This window comes from Dendropsophus ebraccatus, chromosome 1, assembly GCF_027789765.1.
Source record: "Dendropsophus ebraccatus isolate aDenEbr1 chromosome 1, aDenEbr1.pat, whole genome shotgun sequence".
Classification (NCBI taxonomy): Eukaryota; Metazoa; Chordata; class Amphibia; order Anura; family Hylidae; genus Dendropsophus; species Dendropsophus ebraccatus.
In genome coordinates this window covers 164,346,479-164,360,734 of record NC_091454.1, presented here as the reverse complement: position 1 = coordinate 164,360,734, position 14,256 = coordinate 164,346,479, and the positions used below count along the sequence as shown (strand labels likewise).

The window sequence follows — 14,256 nt, the reverse complement described above, 5'->3', positions numbered from 1 at the left end:
AGAACAAAGGATTACACAGCCACTGAAAGCCCCTATTCAGAGGTCAGAGAGGTCAGTGCTGACCTCAGAGGAGATAGCTGGTGATGTAGCTGTAAATTAACTCTTTGTTGTTCTGTTTTGGTGCCTCATCTCTCCCCTCTCCATAAGAAAACCATGAAGACAGGGGGAAAGCTTCAAACTGCTTTTTTAATATAAAAATGCATTTTTTGGCTAATAAACCCAATTACAAAGTTTCTTAAAATCGCCTGGACTATTGATTTCTGCAAAAAAAATTTGAACGACAGTGACACTTTAATCCCTATTGAGCATCTGTGAACCATCCTCAAACTGAAAATGGAGGGGCACAAGGTCTTTAACACCCCCCAGCTCTGTGATGTCATCATGAAGTATGCAAAAAGAGTCAGTGGAGCCTCATTTAGGAGTCGCCAGACATGGGATGAGGCTCCACCGATTATTTTTGCATATCGGTATTTCTGAGGGGGCAATGCACCTAGGTCTTTACTGTGTTACACGCTTTTACTAGCAGCCTACAGTGTCTTCTTTAGCTGGTCTCCATGAGATAAGTGATCATTGTATCATGGAAAAGTACAAGAAATTCCAGCAGCCACCTGTGAAGCTCTACTAAACTCCATGGCAAAAAGATTAAGGGGCCATTCCCACGTCTGCAATATACAGTCCATACATGGACCAGACCTCAGAATCATAATGAATAACGATGCCAGAAGCTACAAAACTGTTAAATCAACTGGTATCAGAAAGTTATATAGATTTGTAATTGACTTCTATTTAAAAATCATACTTATCAGCTGCTGTATGCCCTGCAGGAAGAGGTGTTTTTTTTTCCAGTCTGACACAGTTCTCTCTGCTGACATCTCTGTCCGAGACAGGAGGAGAGATTTTCTATGGGGATTTGCTACTGTACTGGACAAGTCCCGTCTCAGACAGACATGTCAGCAGAGAGCACGGTGTCAGACTAAAAAGAATAAACCACTTTCTGCAGAACATACAGCAGCTGATAAGTACCGGAAGAGTTTTAAAATGGAAGTAATTTATAAATCAGTATAACTTTCTGAAACCAGTTGATTTAAAAAAAAGAAAAGAAAAAGATTGCTGGAGTGCCCCTTTAAGGACAGAGCCCAGAATGGCCTTAAGGACCGGGACAATTTTCAATTTAACGTTTGCGTTTTTTCCTACTTGTCTTCTAAGAACCACAACTCTTATTTTTCCAGCTACAGGGCCACGTAAGGGCTTGTTTTTCTTCAGGAACAGGTTTACTTTGTAAAGGCGCCTTTTGGTCTACCATACCATGTATGACGGAACCCCCAAAATATCATTTATGGGGTGAAATTGGGGGAAAAAATACAATTCTGCAAATTGTGGGGGGGGTTCCGTGTTTACGTCATGCACTTTACTGTAAAACTGACAATTTATCTTTATTCTATAGGTCAGTCTGAATACAGCGATATGCAGGTTATATAGCTTTTCTGATGTTTTACTATTTTTATTAACAGTAAAACTTCTTTTGGCGTGAATAGGTGTGAATACAATGGCCCTATTGAGGTGAATATCATTTCTATTTTTTCACGTATGGGGCGTAATTTTTTGCGCCATGATCTCCAGTTTTTATTAATACCATATTTGTGTAGATGAGATGTATTGATCAATTTTTATTCATTTTAAATAAAATGTAATAAAAATAATCAATCCTGGCGTTTTTTACCGCTTTTTGTTCACGCCGTTTACCGCGCGGGAACAATATTGATTTATTTTATTAGATCAGAAAAATATAGAATAAGAATTATGCAAGCGATGGTATATATGATGTTTATTTATTTTTATGTGTTTTATTTATAAAATGGGAAATGGGGGTGATTTTAACTTTTATTGGGGGAGGGGCTATGGTGTCTTTTTTTAAAACTATTTTTTTTTTTTTTTTTACACTTTTTATGTCCCCTTAGGAGACTAACATTTTACATTGGATTTCTTACACTGATCTTTGCTATGCCATGGCATAGCATTGATCATTGTAATCTGCGATCATTGCATAGAGCCTGCCTGTGCAGACTCTATACATTGATCGCCGATCTGACTGCCGGAGGATGTTAGAGACCTCCGCCAGTCAGATACAACGATAAGAAGCCCCGCAGTCACGCTGCCGGAGTCCAAATCGGTCAGTGGCAGGAGCACAGCTCCTGCCACTAATGTAAGTGCGGCAGACCATCATTACCAGTGAGGACATGGCTGCATATAGCAGCCGGTCCCCACATGCTTTGACCAATGCTTTTGACCCATGCCGTATGACATGGGTCCTTAAGTGACAGGATTCCATGACGTACCCATACGGCATGGATGCTTAAGGGGTTAAATATTTGCGCTACTGTGACAGAACTGTAACACAAAGATTAAAACAGTTTGAAAGCTCCCGGCGTCATAATGAATGATTATGATGCTGGGATTTCCAAGGCCTGGTCCGCAGTATACAGTCCCTGCACGGATCATATATTGCAGATTGGTGAATGGCCCCTTAAGGCAGCGCTGGAAGATAATGGTGGCCACAAAAAATATTGACACTTTAGCCATTTTTACTTAGGGGTGTACACACAATTGTTGCCAGTGGTTTAGACCTTAACGGCTGTGGGTTGTTATTTCGAGGGCTCATCGAATTTACACTGTTATATCCTCAGTGCTGTCCCATGAAAAGATAAAATATTTACAACAATGTGAGGGGTGTCCTCCCATTTGTGAGACACTAAGCGACTTCATGCCTGCTCAGCAAGTGTATTGGGATTGAGTAAAGAAAGCGCCAACAGGAGCGGCATCAGCAGGGGATTGGTGGGAAGAGAGTACTCACACTAATGCTTGATTTACTTGATCTGCTTTTGTAAAGTGTTGGAGCTAGTAATATACATGCTACTGTTTTAACGAAACCTACAGGACATTACCTGCGGAATCCTAGCCACTAAAAATGTTGCACCAGTCCCACACAATTGTACAGGAAGAGTCAGGTCCCCATTCTTAAGATCATAGAGGGGCCAGGGGATCCCCTTCCCCATGGCCCCTCCCCCATCCTTCCTGGAAGACACTGGCTCTCCTTGGCCCTGCATACTCCCTCCTCCAGGCTCCCCTTCCCCATGTCCCGTCCCCCAGACCGCACCATCCTCAGGCTCTCCTTGGCCCTGCATACTCCCTCCTCCAGGCTCCCCTCCCCCATGTCCCGTCCCCCAGAGCGCACCATCCTCGGGCTCTCCTTGGCCCTGCATACTCCCTCCTCCAGGCTCCGCTTCCCCATGCCCGGTCTCCCCGTCCCCCAGACCGCACCGTCCTCAGGCTCTCCTTGGCCCTGCATACTCCCTCCTCCAGGCTCCCCGTCCCCCAGTCCGCACCGTCCTCAGGCTCTCCTTGGCCCTGCATACTCCCTCCTCCAGGCTCCCCTTCTCCATGCCCGGTCTCCCCGTCCCCCAGACCGCACCGTCCTCAGGCTCTCCTTGGCCCTGCATACTCCCTCCTCCAGGCTCCCCTTCCCCATGCTCGGTCCCCCAGACTGCACCGTCCTCAGGCTCTCCTTGGCCCTGAATACTCCCTCCTCCAGGCTCCCCTTCCCCATGCCCGGTCTCCCCGTCCCCCAGACCGCACCGTCCTCAGGCTCTCCTTGGCCCTGCATACTCCCTCCTCCAGGCTCCCCATGCCCAGTCTCCCCGTCCCCCAGACCGCACCATCCTCAGGCTCTCCTTGGCCCGGCATACTCCCTCCTCCAGGCTCCCCTTCCCCATGCCCGGTCTCTCTCTCCCCAGACCGCACAGTCCTCAGGCTCTCCTTGGCCCTGCATACTCCCTCCTCCAGGCTCCCCTTCCCCATGCCCGGTCTCCCCGTCCCCCAGACCGCACCGTCCTCAGGCTCTCCTTGGCCCTGCATACTCCCTCCTCCAGGCTCCCCTTCTCCATGCCCGGTCTCCCCGTCCCCCAGACCGCACCGTCCTCAGGCTCTCCTTGGCCCTGCATACTCCCCCCTCCAGGTATCCCTCTCCCCATGCCCCATCCCTCAGGCTCTCCTTGGCCCTGCATACTCCCTCCTCCAGGCTCCCCTTCCCCATGCCCGGTCTCCCCGTCCCTCAGACTGCACCATCCTCAGGCTCTCCTTGGCCCGGCATACTCCCTCCTCCAGGCTCCCCTTCCCCATGCCCGGTCTCCCCGTCCCTCAGACCGCACAGTCCTCAGGCTCTCCTTGGCCCTGCATACTCCCTCCTCCAGGCTCCCCATGCCCGGTCTCCCGTCCCCCAGACCGCACCATCCTCAGGCTCTCCTTGGCCCTGCATACTCCCTCCTCCAGGCTCCCCTTCCCCATGCCCGGTCTCCCCGTCCCCCAGACCGCACCGTCCTCAGGCTCTCCTTGGCCTGCATACTCCCTCCTCCAGGCTCCCCTTCTCCATGCCCAGTCTCCCCGTCCCCCAGACCGCACCATCCTCAGGCTCTCCTTGGCCCTGCATACTCCCTCCTCCAGGCACCCCTACCCCATGCTCGGTCTCCCCGTCCCCCAGACCGCACCGTCGTCAGGCTCTCCTTGGCCCTGCATACTCCCTCCTCCAGGTTCCCCTTCCCCATGCTCCGTCCCCAGGCTCTCCTTGGCCCTGCATACTCCCTCCTCCAGGCTCCCCTTCCCCATGCTCCGTCCCCCAGACCGCACCGTCCTCAGGCTCTCCTTGGCCCTGCATACTCCCTCCTCCAGGTATCCCTCTCCCCATGCCCCGTCCCTCAGGCTCTCCTTGGCCCTGAATACTCCCTCCTCCAGGCTCCCCTTCCCCATGCTCCGTCTCCCAGACCGCACCGTCCTCAGGCTTTCCTTGGCCCTGCATACTCCCTCCTCCAGGCTCCCCTTCCCCATGCTCCGTCCCCCAGACCGCACCGTCCTCAGGCTCTCCTTGGCCCTGCATACTCCCTCCTCCAGGCTCCCCGTCCCCATGCCCGGTCTCCCCGTCCCTCAGACCGCACCGTCCTCAGGCTCTCCTTGGCCCGGCATACTCCCTCCTCCAGGCTCCCCTTCCCCATGCCCGGTCTCCCCGTCCCTCAGACTGCACCATCCTCAGGCTCTCCTTGGCCCGGCATACTCCCTCCTCCAGGCTCCCCTTCCCCATGCCCGGTCTCCCCGTCCCTCAGACCGCACCGTCCTCAGGCTCTCCTTGGCCCTGCATACTCCCTCCTCCAGGCTCCCCATGCCCGGTCTCCCCGTCCCCCAGACCGCACCGTCCTCAGGCTCTCCTTGGCCCTGCATACGCCCTCCTCCAGGCTCCCCTTCCCCATGCCCGGTCTCCCTCTCCCCAGACCGCACCGTCCTCAGGCTCTCCTTGCCCCTGCATACTTTCTCCTCCAGGCTCCCCTTCCCCATGCCCGGTCTCCCCGTCCCTCAGACCGCACCGTCCTCAGGCTCTCCTTGGCCCTGCATACTCCCTCCTCCAGGCTCCCCTTCCCCATGCCCGGTCTCCCCGTCCCTCAGACCGCACCGTCCTCAGGCTCTCCTTGGCCCTGCATACTCCCTCCTCCAGGCTCCCCTTCCCCATGCCCGGTCTCCCCGTCCCCCAGACCGCACTTTCCTCAGGCTCTCCTTGGCCCTGCATACTCCCTCCTCCAGGCTCCCCTTCCCCATGCCCGATCTCCATCTTCCAGACCGCACCGTCCTCAGGCTCTCCTTGGCCCTGCATACTCCCTCCTCCAGGCTCCCCATGCCCGGTCTCCCCGTCCCTCGGACCGCACCGTCCTCAGGCTCTCCTTGGCCCTGCATACTCCCTCCTCCAGGCTCCCCTTCCCCATGCCAGGTCTCCCCGTCCCACAGACCGCACCGTCCTCAGGCTCTCCTTGGCCCTGCATACTCCCTCCTCCAGGCTCCCCTTCCCCATGCCCGGTCTCCCCGTCCCTCAGACCGCACCGTCCTCAGGCTCTCCTTGGCCCTGCATACTCCCTCCTCCAGGCTCCCCTTCCCCATGCCTGGTCTCCCCGTCCCCCAGACCGCACCGTCCTCAGGCTCTCCTTGGCCCTGCATACTCCCTCCTCCAGGCTCCCCTTCCCCATGCCTGGTCTCCCCGTCCCCCAGACCGCACCGTCCTCAGGCTCTCCTTGGCCCTGCATACTCCCTCCTCCAGGCTCCCCTTCCCCATGCCCGATCTCCATCTTCCAGACCGCACCGTCCTCAGGCTCTCCTTGGCCCTGCATACTCCCTCCTCCAGGCTCCCCATGCCCGGTCTCCCCGTCCCTCGGACCGCACCGTCCTCAGGCTCTCCTTGGCCCTGCATACTCCCTCCTCCAGGCTCCCCTTCCCCATGCCCGGTCTCCCCGTCCCTCAGACCGCACCGTCCTCAGGCTCTCCTTGGCCCTGCATACTCCCTCCTCCAGGCTACCCTTCCCCATGCCCGGTCTCCCCGTCCCACAGACCGCACCGTCCTCAGGCTCTCCTTGGCCCTGCATACTCCCTCCTCCAGGCTCCCCTTCCCCATGCCTGGTCTCCCCGTCCCCCAGACCGCACCGTCCTCAGGCTCTCCTTGGCCCTGCATACTCCCTCCTCCAGGCTCCCCTTCCCCATGCCCGGTCTCCCCGTCCCTCAGACCGCACCGTCCTCAGGCTCTCCTTGGCCCTGCATACTCCCTCCTCCAGGCTCCCCTTTCCCATGCCCGGTCTCCCCGTCCCTCAGACCGCACCGTCCTCAGGCTCTCCTTGGCCCTGCATACTCCCTCCTCCAGGCTCCCCTTCCCCATGCCTGGTCTCCCCGTCCCCCAGACCGCACCGTCCTCAGGCTCTCCTTGGCCCTGCATACGCCCTCCTCCAGGCTCCCCTTCCCCATGCCCGGTCTCCCTCTCCCCAGACCGCACCGTCCTCAGGCTCTCCTTGGCCCTGCATACTCCCTCCTCCAGGCTCCCCTTCCCCATGCCCGGTCTCCCCGTCCCTCAGACCGCACCGTCCTCAGGCTCTCCTTGGCCCTGCATACTCCCTCCTCCAGGCTCCCCTTCCCCATGCCCGGTCTCCCCGTCCCTCAGACCGCACCGTCCTCAGGCTCTCCTTGGCCCTGCATACTCCCTCCTCCAGGCTACCCTTCCCCATGCCCGGTCTCCCCGTCCCTCAGACCGCACCGTCCTCAGGCTCTCCTTGGCCCTGCATACTCCCTCCTCCAGGCTCCCCTTCCCCATGCCCGGTCTCCCCGTCCCCCAGACCGCACCGTCCTCAGGCTCTCCTTGGCCCTGCATACTCCCTCCTCCAGGCTCCCCTTCCCCATGCCCGGTCTCCCCGTCCCTCAGACCGCACCGTCCTCAGGCTCTCCTTGGCCCTGCATACTCCCTCCTCCAGGCTCCCCTTTCCCATGTCCGGTCTCCCCGTCCCTCAGACCGCACCGTCCTCAGGCTCTCCTTGGCCCTGCATACTCCCTCCTCCAGGCTCCCCTTCCCCATGCCTGGTCTCCCCGTCCCCCAGACTGCACCGTCCTCAGGCTCTCCTTGGCCCTGCATACGCCCTCCTCCAGGCTCCCCTTCCCCATGCCCGGTCTCCCTCTCCCCAGACCGCACCGTCCTCAGGCTCTCCTTGGCCCTGCATACTCCCTCCTCCAGGCTCCCCTTCCCCATGCCCGGTCTCCCCGTCCCTCAGACCGCACCGTCCTCAGGCTCTCCTTGGCCCTGCATACTCCCTCCTCCAGGCTCCCCTTCCCCATGCCCGGTCTCCCCGTCCCTCAGACCGCACCGTCCTCAGGCTCTCCTTGGCCCTGCATACTCCCTCCTCCAGGCTCCCCTTCCCCATGCCTGGTCTCCCCGTCCCTCAGACCGCACCGTCCTCAGGCTCTCCTTGGCCCTGCATACTCCCTCCTCCAGGCTCCCCTTCCCCATGCCTGGTCTCCCCGTCCCCCAGACCGCACCGTCCTCAGGCTCTCCTTGGCCCTGCATACTCCCTCCTCCAGGCTCCCCTTCCCCATGCCCGATCTCCATCTTCCAGACCGCACCGTCCTCAGGCTCTCCTTGGCCCTGCATACTCCCTCCTCCAGGCTCCCCATGCCCGGTCTCCCCGTCCCTCGGACCGCACCGTCCTCAGGCTCTCCTTGGCCCTGCATACTCCCTCCTCCAGGCTCCCCTTCCCCATGCCCGGTCTCCCCGTCCCTCAGACCGCACCGTCCTCAGGCTCTCCTTGGCCCTGCATACTCCCTCCTCCAGGCTACCCTTCCCCATGCCCGGTCTCCCCGTCCCTCAGACCGCACCGTCCTCAGGCTCTCCTTGGCCCTGCATACTCCCTCCTCCAGGCTCCCCTTCCCCATGCCCGGTCTCCCCGTCCCCCAGACTGCACCGTCCTCAGGCTCTCCTTGGCCCTGCATACTCCCTCCTCCAGGCTCCCCTTCCCCATGCCCGGTCTCCCCGTCCCCCAGACCGCACCGTCCTCAGGCTCTCCTTGGCCCTGCATACTCCCTCCTCCAGGCTCCCCATGCCCGGTCTCCCCGTCCCCCAGACCGCACCGTCCTCAGGCTCTCCTTGGCCCTGCATACTCCCTCCTCCAGGCTCCCCAGGGCCGGTCTCCCCGTCCCCCAGACCGCACCGTCCTCAGGCTCTCCTTGGCCCTGCATACTCCCTCCTCCAGGCTCCCCTTTCCCATGCCCGGTCTCCCCGTCCCTCAGACCGCACCGTCCTCAGGCTCTCCTTGGCCCGGCATACTCCCTCCTCCAGGCTCCCCTTCCCCATGCCCGGTCTCCCCGTCCCCCACACCGCACCGTCCTCAGGCTCTCCTTGGCCCGGCACACCCGCTCCTCCAGGCTCTTCTTGCGGAATTCGTGCAGGTTCTCGAAGTATTTCTCCGCGTCCTCCTCGTCCTCCGGGAAGAGCACGTCCAGCACGATCTGGCGGCCGCACTCCTCTATGGCGGCGCCCAGGTAGCTCTCCAGCGCCCGGCACACGGCGTCCTGCTCCTCGGCGCTGCCCTCCCAGGACGGGGCATCGGGGAAGAGCAGAGTCCACAGGCTGCCGGCGGGGTGCTGGGCCGGGAGGCCGGGGAAGCAGGGCTCCAGGCGGCTGCACACGGAGCTCAGCTGCCGGTGGATGTGCTCCAGGTCCTGCACGGTGTAGAGGCCGGCCCAGCTGCTCCGCTCCCCGTCCTCCCCCTCCCGCCGCTTCCTCCGCTGCGCGGTCCGGTTGTGGCAGGTCACCGCGAACTTGTAGTCCACCTGGTTCCAGGCCACGATGAAGCCCATCTTATAGGGCTCCGGCTCCAGGAAGAGATTGGGCCGCACCGCCACCCAGCCCTCCAGACTGTCCATCCTGTCCTCCATAGCCGGCCCGGCACACGGCTGTCACCTCCGGACTGACAGCCCCCGCCCCGAACCATACACGGGACCCCCGAGCTCAGCGACCGAGGCGGCCGGGACTTTCCTCCTCACTTCTCATTGGCCCCTGCCTGTAATAGAAGACAAGAGGAGTGACGTAAGAGCCGCTATCACGGGGTGTAGTCATGTGACCCTGCAGTGATACATACACAACCCGCAGCAGGTAAACAGTGAAAGGTTCATCAGAATAGGGGCGGAGCTTCACATGGCAGCCAATCAGGACGCTGCTTTCACTCTCAAAAATGAAATCTGTTTTCTAATTGGCTGATTTAAGGGACTAATATATTTAAACTATTTCCCAGTGTGGTGCATGTAATTACTGAATAGACCTATAAATGTTGCAGTAGTGCGGCATGTGGATAGTGTGAGCCATGTACTGTGTGTGATGTTCCCACACTGTTATTTATTGTACTGTTTCTCAGCCTGTGTCCTATGTCTTTGGGACAACTGATTGTAAATAAAGCTGTTTTCAATCCCCTGCCAGTCTGTAACCATCAGCCATCTTGCCATCAGCCTTATTATAGACATATTGGAACATATTGTCCTGAGTCCACACAGAAACCAGAAGAATATGGAAACTGGTAATTAGGCTATGTTCACACAACGTATATCTTCGTACAACGGCCGTGATCTATACGAAAATATACCTGCCATTGCTGCCTATGGAATCCCGTCCGGAGCGTATACACATAGTATACACTCCAGCCGGGATCCCGTGGATCCAGTGGAATCCTGTTACTAGTAATATTAGTAGATCCCGGCGGTACTCATTGCAGACAGAAGAATCCAAACATTGTGAACAGAAGAAAGCTGGCACTCACCGTGGTCGGATCAATGATTTTATTCTCAGGGAAGGATGCAAGGGAGGGGGATCAGCAGGTATGCTATTCCTGGGGAAGACTGTGTGGGGGGAATTGTCCTTCTACTAGCCAAACCGCTGCTTCATTACAGTGCCACAAAGATTCAACCACTTTCCTGCTCCCGGCATCATATTTATACATGATGCCAGGTGGGGAAAGACTCAACTACAGTGCTTACCTGTCTGTAGGTTCCATGTTTCTATGAATGTGCAAATAATCTCAACTCACCTCTCCCCATGCCTCTTCAGCGCCGGATCACCACTCTAGTACCCCTGCCAGTCAGTGAGTGGGGCAGCAACACCACTGCAGTCACGGATTGGCTAAGCGGCCACTACATCAGCTAAGATGGGCATTTTCCCCCAACTCGAGGGAAAATGTATTCCAGCGGGGGTCCCAGGGCCAGTCGCATGGCGGATGGCAGATACAGGGAGAGGTAAGTAAGGACTGGTTGGTATGTTCCCTGCCTTTAAAAAAAAAAAAAAAAAAAAAAAGTGTACTTGGCCGGACTGCTCCTTTAATATATTGTCCCCCGATAGGAAAAGTATTATATCGCAAACTGATAAGAACAAAAGACAATTCTCTCCATTCTATTGGTAGCATATTTGAATATCTGACATCTATACCATGTTTTAAGGTGATATTATAGGTTACTGTTTTTCTACCTATGTTTTTGGTAAGACTATGTTGTATTGTATATGATAATATGTCTTTTAAGGTTATTACAAAGGCTCATAGTATCTGTATGATATTGTAAACATACAATCCTTTGTTGCCTGTGAGCGACTTTCTTTTTGAATATGTAATGAATTTTCAATATGTATGTTCAAATATTACATAAGCCACTAATAAAATATCGTTTAAAAAAAACAAACTGATAAGAACAGATGCTACACATGATCTAAGCCTAAAGAAGGCTGAGAAGCGATCTATGGTTGATTTTATTATGACATGCTTTTACAAGATGCTTCAATAACGCTGTGTTTTATTGGACTATGTTGCCTCTTCCCATTATGGCAGATTATTCACATTATATCAGATGTTTATGTCAGCTATGTTGACTGTCATTAAAGTTACAATATTAAGGAGCTGTGTTGTCTAGAAAGTGTAGCTATGTTGATTCTAATAGTTTTTTTTAATTTACAAAGGTCTCCCAGACCTAAATGGAGAGAGTGATAAACATCACAGATAACTTTCTTCATCTTTATCTCTTACAAGAAAATGTACCCGGCGCTGCCCGGGTATAAAGTGTCAGTGTGTTAATTAGATTTGTTCTAAGGTGCCCAGGAGGCCAAGCCAAAGGTATTGTTTCATCTGAGTTAATCAGTGGAATTAGTGTATACCTGTAGTGCATAGTTGGAGAGGTTCTGAATACCCACAATGTATAGTTTTTAGGGGTCTTGCATATCTGTAGTGCATAGTTGGGGGGGCTGTATACCTATAGTGTATAGTTGAGGGAGGTCCTGTATACCTGCAGTGTACAGTTGGTGAAGGTCCTGTATACCTGTACTGTATAGTTTGGGGGTCCTGTATACCTGTAGTATATAGTTGGTTCTGTATACCTGTAATGTATAGTTGGTGGAGGTCTTGTATACCTGTAGTTTATAGTTTGAGGGTCCTGGATACCTGTAGTGTATAATTGGTGGAGGTCTTGTATACCTGTAGTATATATTTTGGGCGTCCTTTATAACTGTAGTAAATAGTTTGAGAGTCCTGTATAACTATAGTATAGAGTTGGTGGAGGTCCTGTATACCTGTAGTGTATAGTTTGGGGTCCTATATACCTGTAGTATATAGCTGGTGGAGTTCCTGTATACCTGTAATATATTTGGGGTCCTGTATACTTGTAGTATAGAGTTGGTGAAGGTGCTGTATACCTGTATTATAGAGTTGGTGTAGGTCCTGTATACCTGTAGTGTATGGTTTTGAGGTCCTGTATACCTGTAGTGTATAGTTTGGGGTCCTATATACCTGTAGTATATAGTTGGTGGAGTTCCTGTATACCTGTAGTGTATAGTTTTGGGGTCCTGTATACCTGTAGTGTAAAGTTTGGGGTCCTGTATACCTGTAGTATATAGTTGGTGGAGGTACTGTATACCTGAAGTATATAGTTGGTGGAGGTCCTGTATACCTGTAGTATATAGTTTTGGGGTCCTGCATACCTGTAGTGTAAAGTTTGGGGTCCTGTATACCTGTAGTATATAGTTTTGTGGAGGTCCCGTGCACTTGTAGTGTATAGTTTTGGGGTCCTGTATACCTCTAGTGTCCTGTATACCTGCAGGGTTGTATTTACCCATATGGCAGTGTTATTCAGTCACAGTGTGTCGGTATTGGTCATGTCTGGTATGGGGGTGTTATCCAGTCACAGTATGGCGGTATTGGTCAGGTCTCGTGTGGCGGTGTTATCCAGTCACGGTATGGTGGTATTGGTCAGGTCTGGTATAGCGGTGTTATCCAGTCACAGTATGGCAGTATTGGTCAGGTATGATATGATGGTGTTATCCAGTCACAGTATGGTGGTATTGGTCAGGACTGGTGTGGCGGTGTTACCCAGTCACAGTTTGCCGGTATTGGTCAGGTCTGGTATGGCAGTGTTATCCAGTCACAGTATGGCGGTATTGGTCAGGTCTGGTATGACAGTGTTATCCAGCACAGTATGGCGGTATTGGTCAGGTCTAGTATAGCAGTGTTATCCAGTCACAGTATGGTGGTATTGGTCAGGTCTGGTATGACAGTGTTATCCAGCACAGTATAGCGGTATTGGTCAGGTCTGGTGTGGCGGTGTTATCCATTCACAGTATGGCGGTATTGGTCAGGTCTTATATGACAGTGTTATCCAGTCACAGTATGGCGGTATTAGTCAGGTCTGGTATGACAGTGTTATCCAGTCACAGTATGGCGGTATTGGTCAGGTCTGGTGTGGCAGTGTTATCCAGTCACAGTATGGCGGTATTGGTCAGGTCTGGTGTGGCGGTATTGGTCAGGTCTGGTATGGAGGTGTTATCCAGTCACAGTATGGTGGTATTGGTCAGGTCTGGTATGGAGGTGTTATCCAGTCACAGTATGGCGGTATTGGTCAGGTCTGGCAGTGTTATCCAGTCACAGTATGGCGGTATTGGTCAGGTCTGGTATGACAGTGTTATCCAGTCACAGTATGGCGGTATTGGTCAGGTCTGGTATGACAGTGTTATCCAGCACAGTATGGCGGTATTGGTCAGGTCTGGTGTAGCAGTGTTACCCAGTCACAGTTTGGTATACCTGTTGTGCCCTGTATATACATGTACTGTATGGATGGAGTAGGGGGTCCTGTATATACATGTACTGTATAGATGGAGTAGGGGGTCCTATATACATGTACTGTATAGATGGAGTAGGGGGTCCTGTATATACATGTAATGTATAGATGGAGTAGGGGGTCTACCAGTTATTACTGTGGATGTTGTGAGGCAGCTGCCCTAGCAACCATTGCTCCCTGTGAAAATGAAAGCAGTAATCCTATTGGTTGCTAAGGCTCCAACTGCCATGTCTGCTGCAGCTAATTATATCACCTGTGTTTGCAGTGAGGAGATTTTCCCATTCATCTCTATGGGGCGCCTCTCTTTCCCCTCCCCCTCCCCTCCTGTACATCTGGCAGGGACGGGACCTTCACAATAACCTTCCCGGGCACCCAATGTATCTGTGTGCCAAATTTGGGGTCAAACGGTTCAGGCGTTTGGAAGTCTATAGAGGACAGACAGACAGACAGAAGGACAGACAGACAGACAGACTTTGATTTTTATGATATAGACTAGAAAATGTACTCGGCGCTGCCCGGGTATAAAGTGTCAGTGTGTTAATTAGATTTGTTCTAAGGTGCCCAGGAGGCCAAGCTAAAGGTATTGTTTCATCTGAGTTAATCAGTGGAATTAGTGTATACCTGTAGTGCATAGTTGGAGGGGTTCTGTATACCCACAATGTATAGTTTTTAGGGGTCTCGCATATCTGTAGTGCATAGTTGGGGGGGCTGTATACCTATAGTGTATAGTTGAGGGAGGTCCTGTATACCTGTAATGTATAGTTGGTGGAG

The 14,256-nt window shown here is 53.9% G+C and overlaps 1 protein-coding gene and 1 pseudogene across 1 annotated transcript in view; both read right to left on the bottom strand.

The window, feature by feature from the left end:
- The window catches only part of WHAMM (WASP homolog associated with actin, golgi membranes and microtubules), a 39,525-nt gene extending 30,169 nt beyond the window's left edge, over positions 1-9,356 (bottom strand). The window contains exon 1 of the mRNA XM_069983576.1: positions 8,725-9,356. Coding sequence (XP_069839677.1) covers positions 8,725-9,279 — 555 coding nt within the window. The 5' untranslated portion in view covers positions 9,280-9,356. The remainder of the gene's footprint in view (positions 1-8,724) is intronic.
- A 1,560-nt stretch (positions 9,357-10,916) lies between these two features.
- On the bottom strand, positions 10,917-11,119 carry LOC138780717 (U2 spliceosomal RNA; annotated as a pseudogene).
- Positions 11,120-14,256: the final 3,137 nt, after the last annotated feature.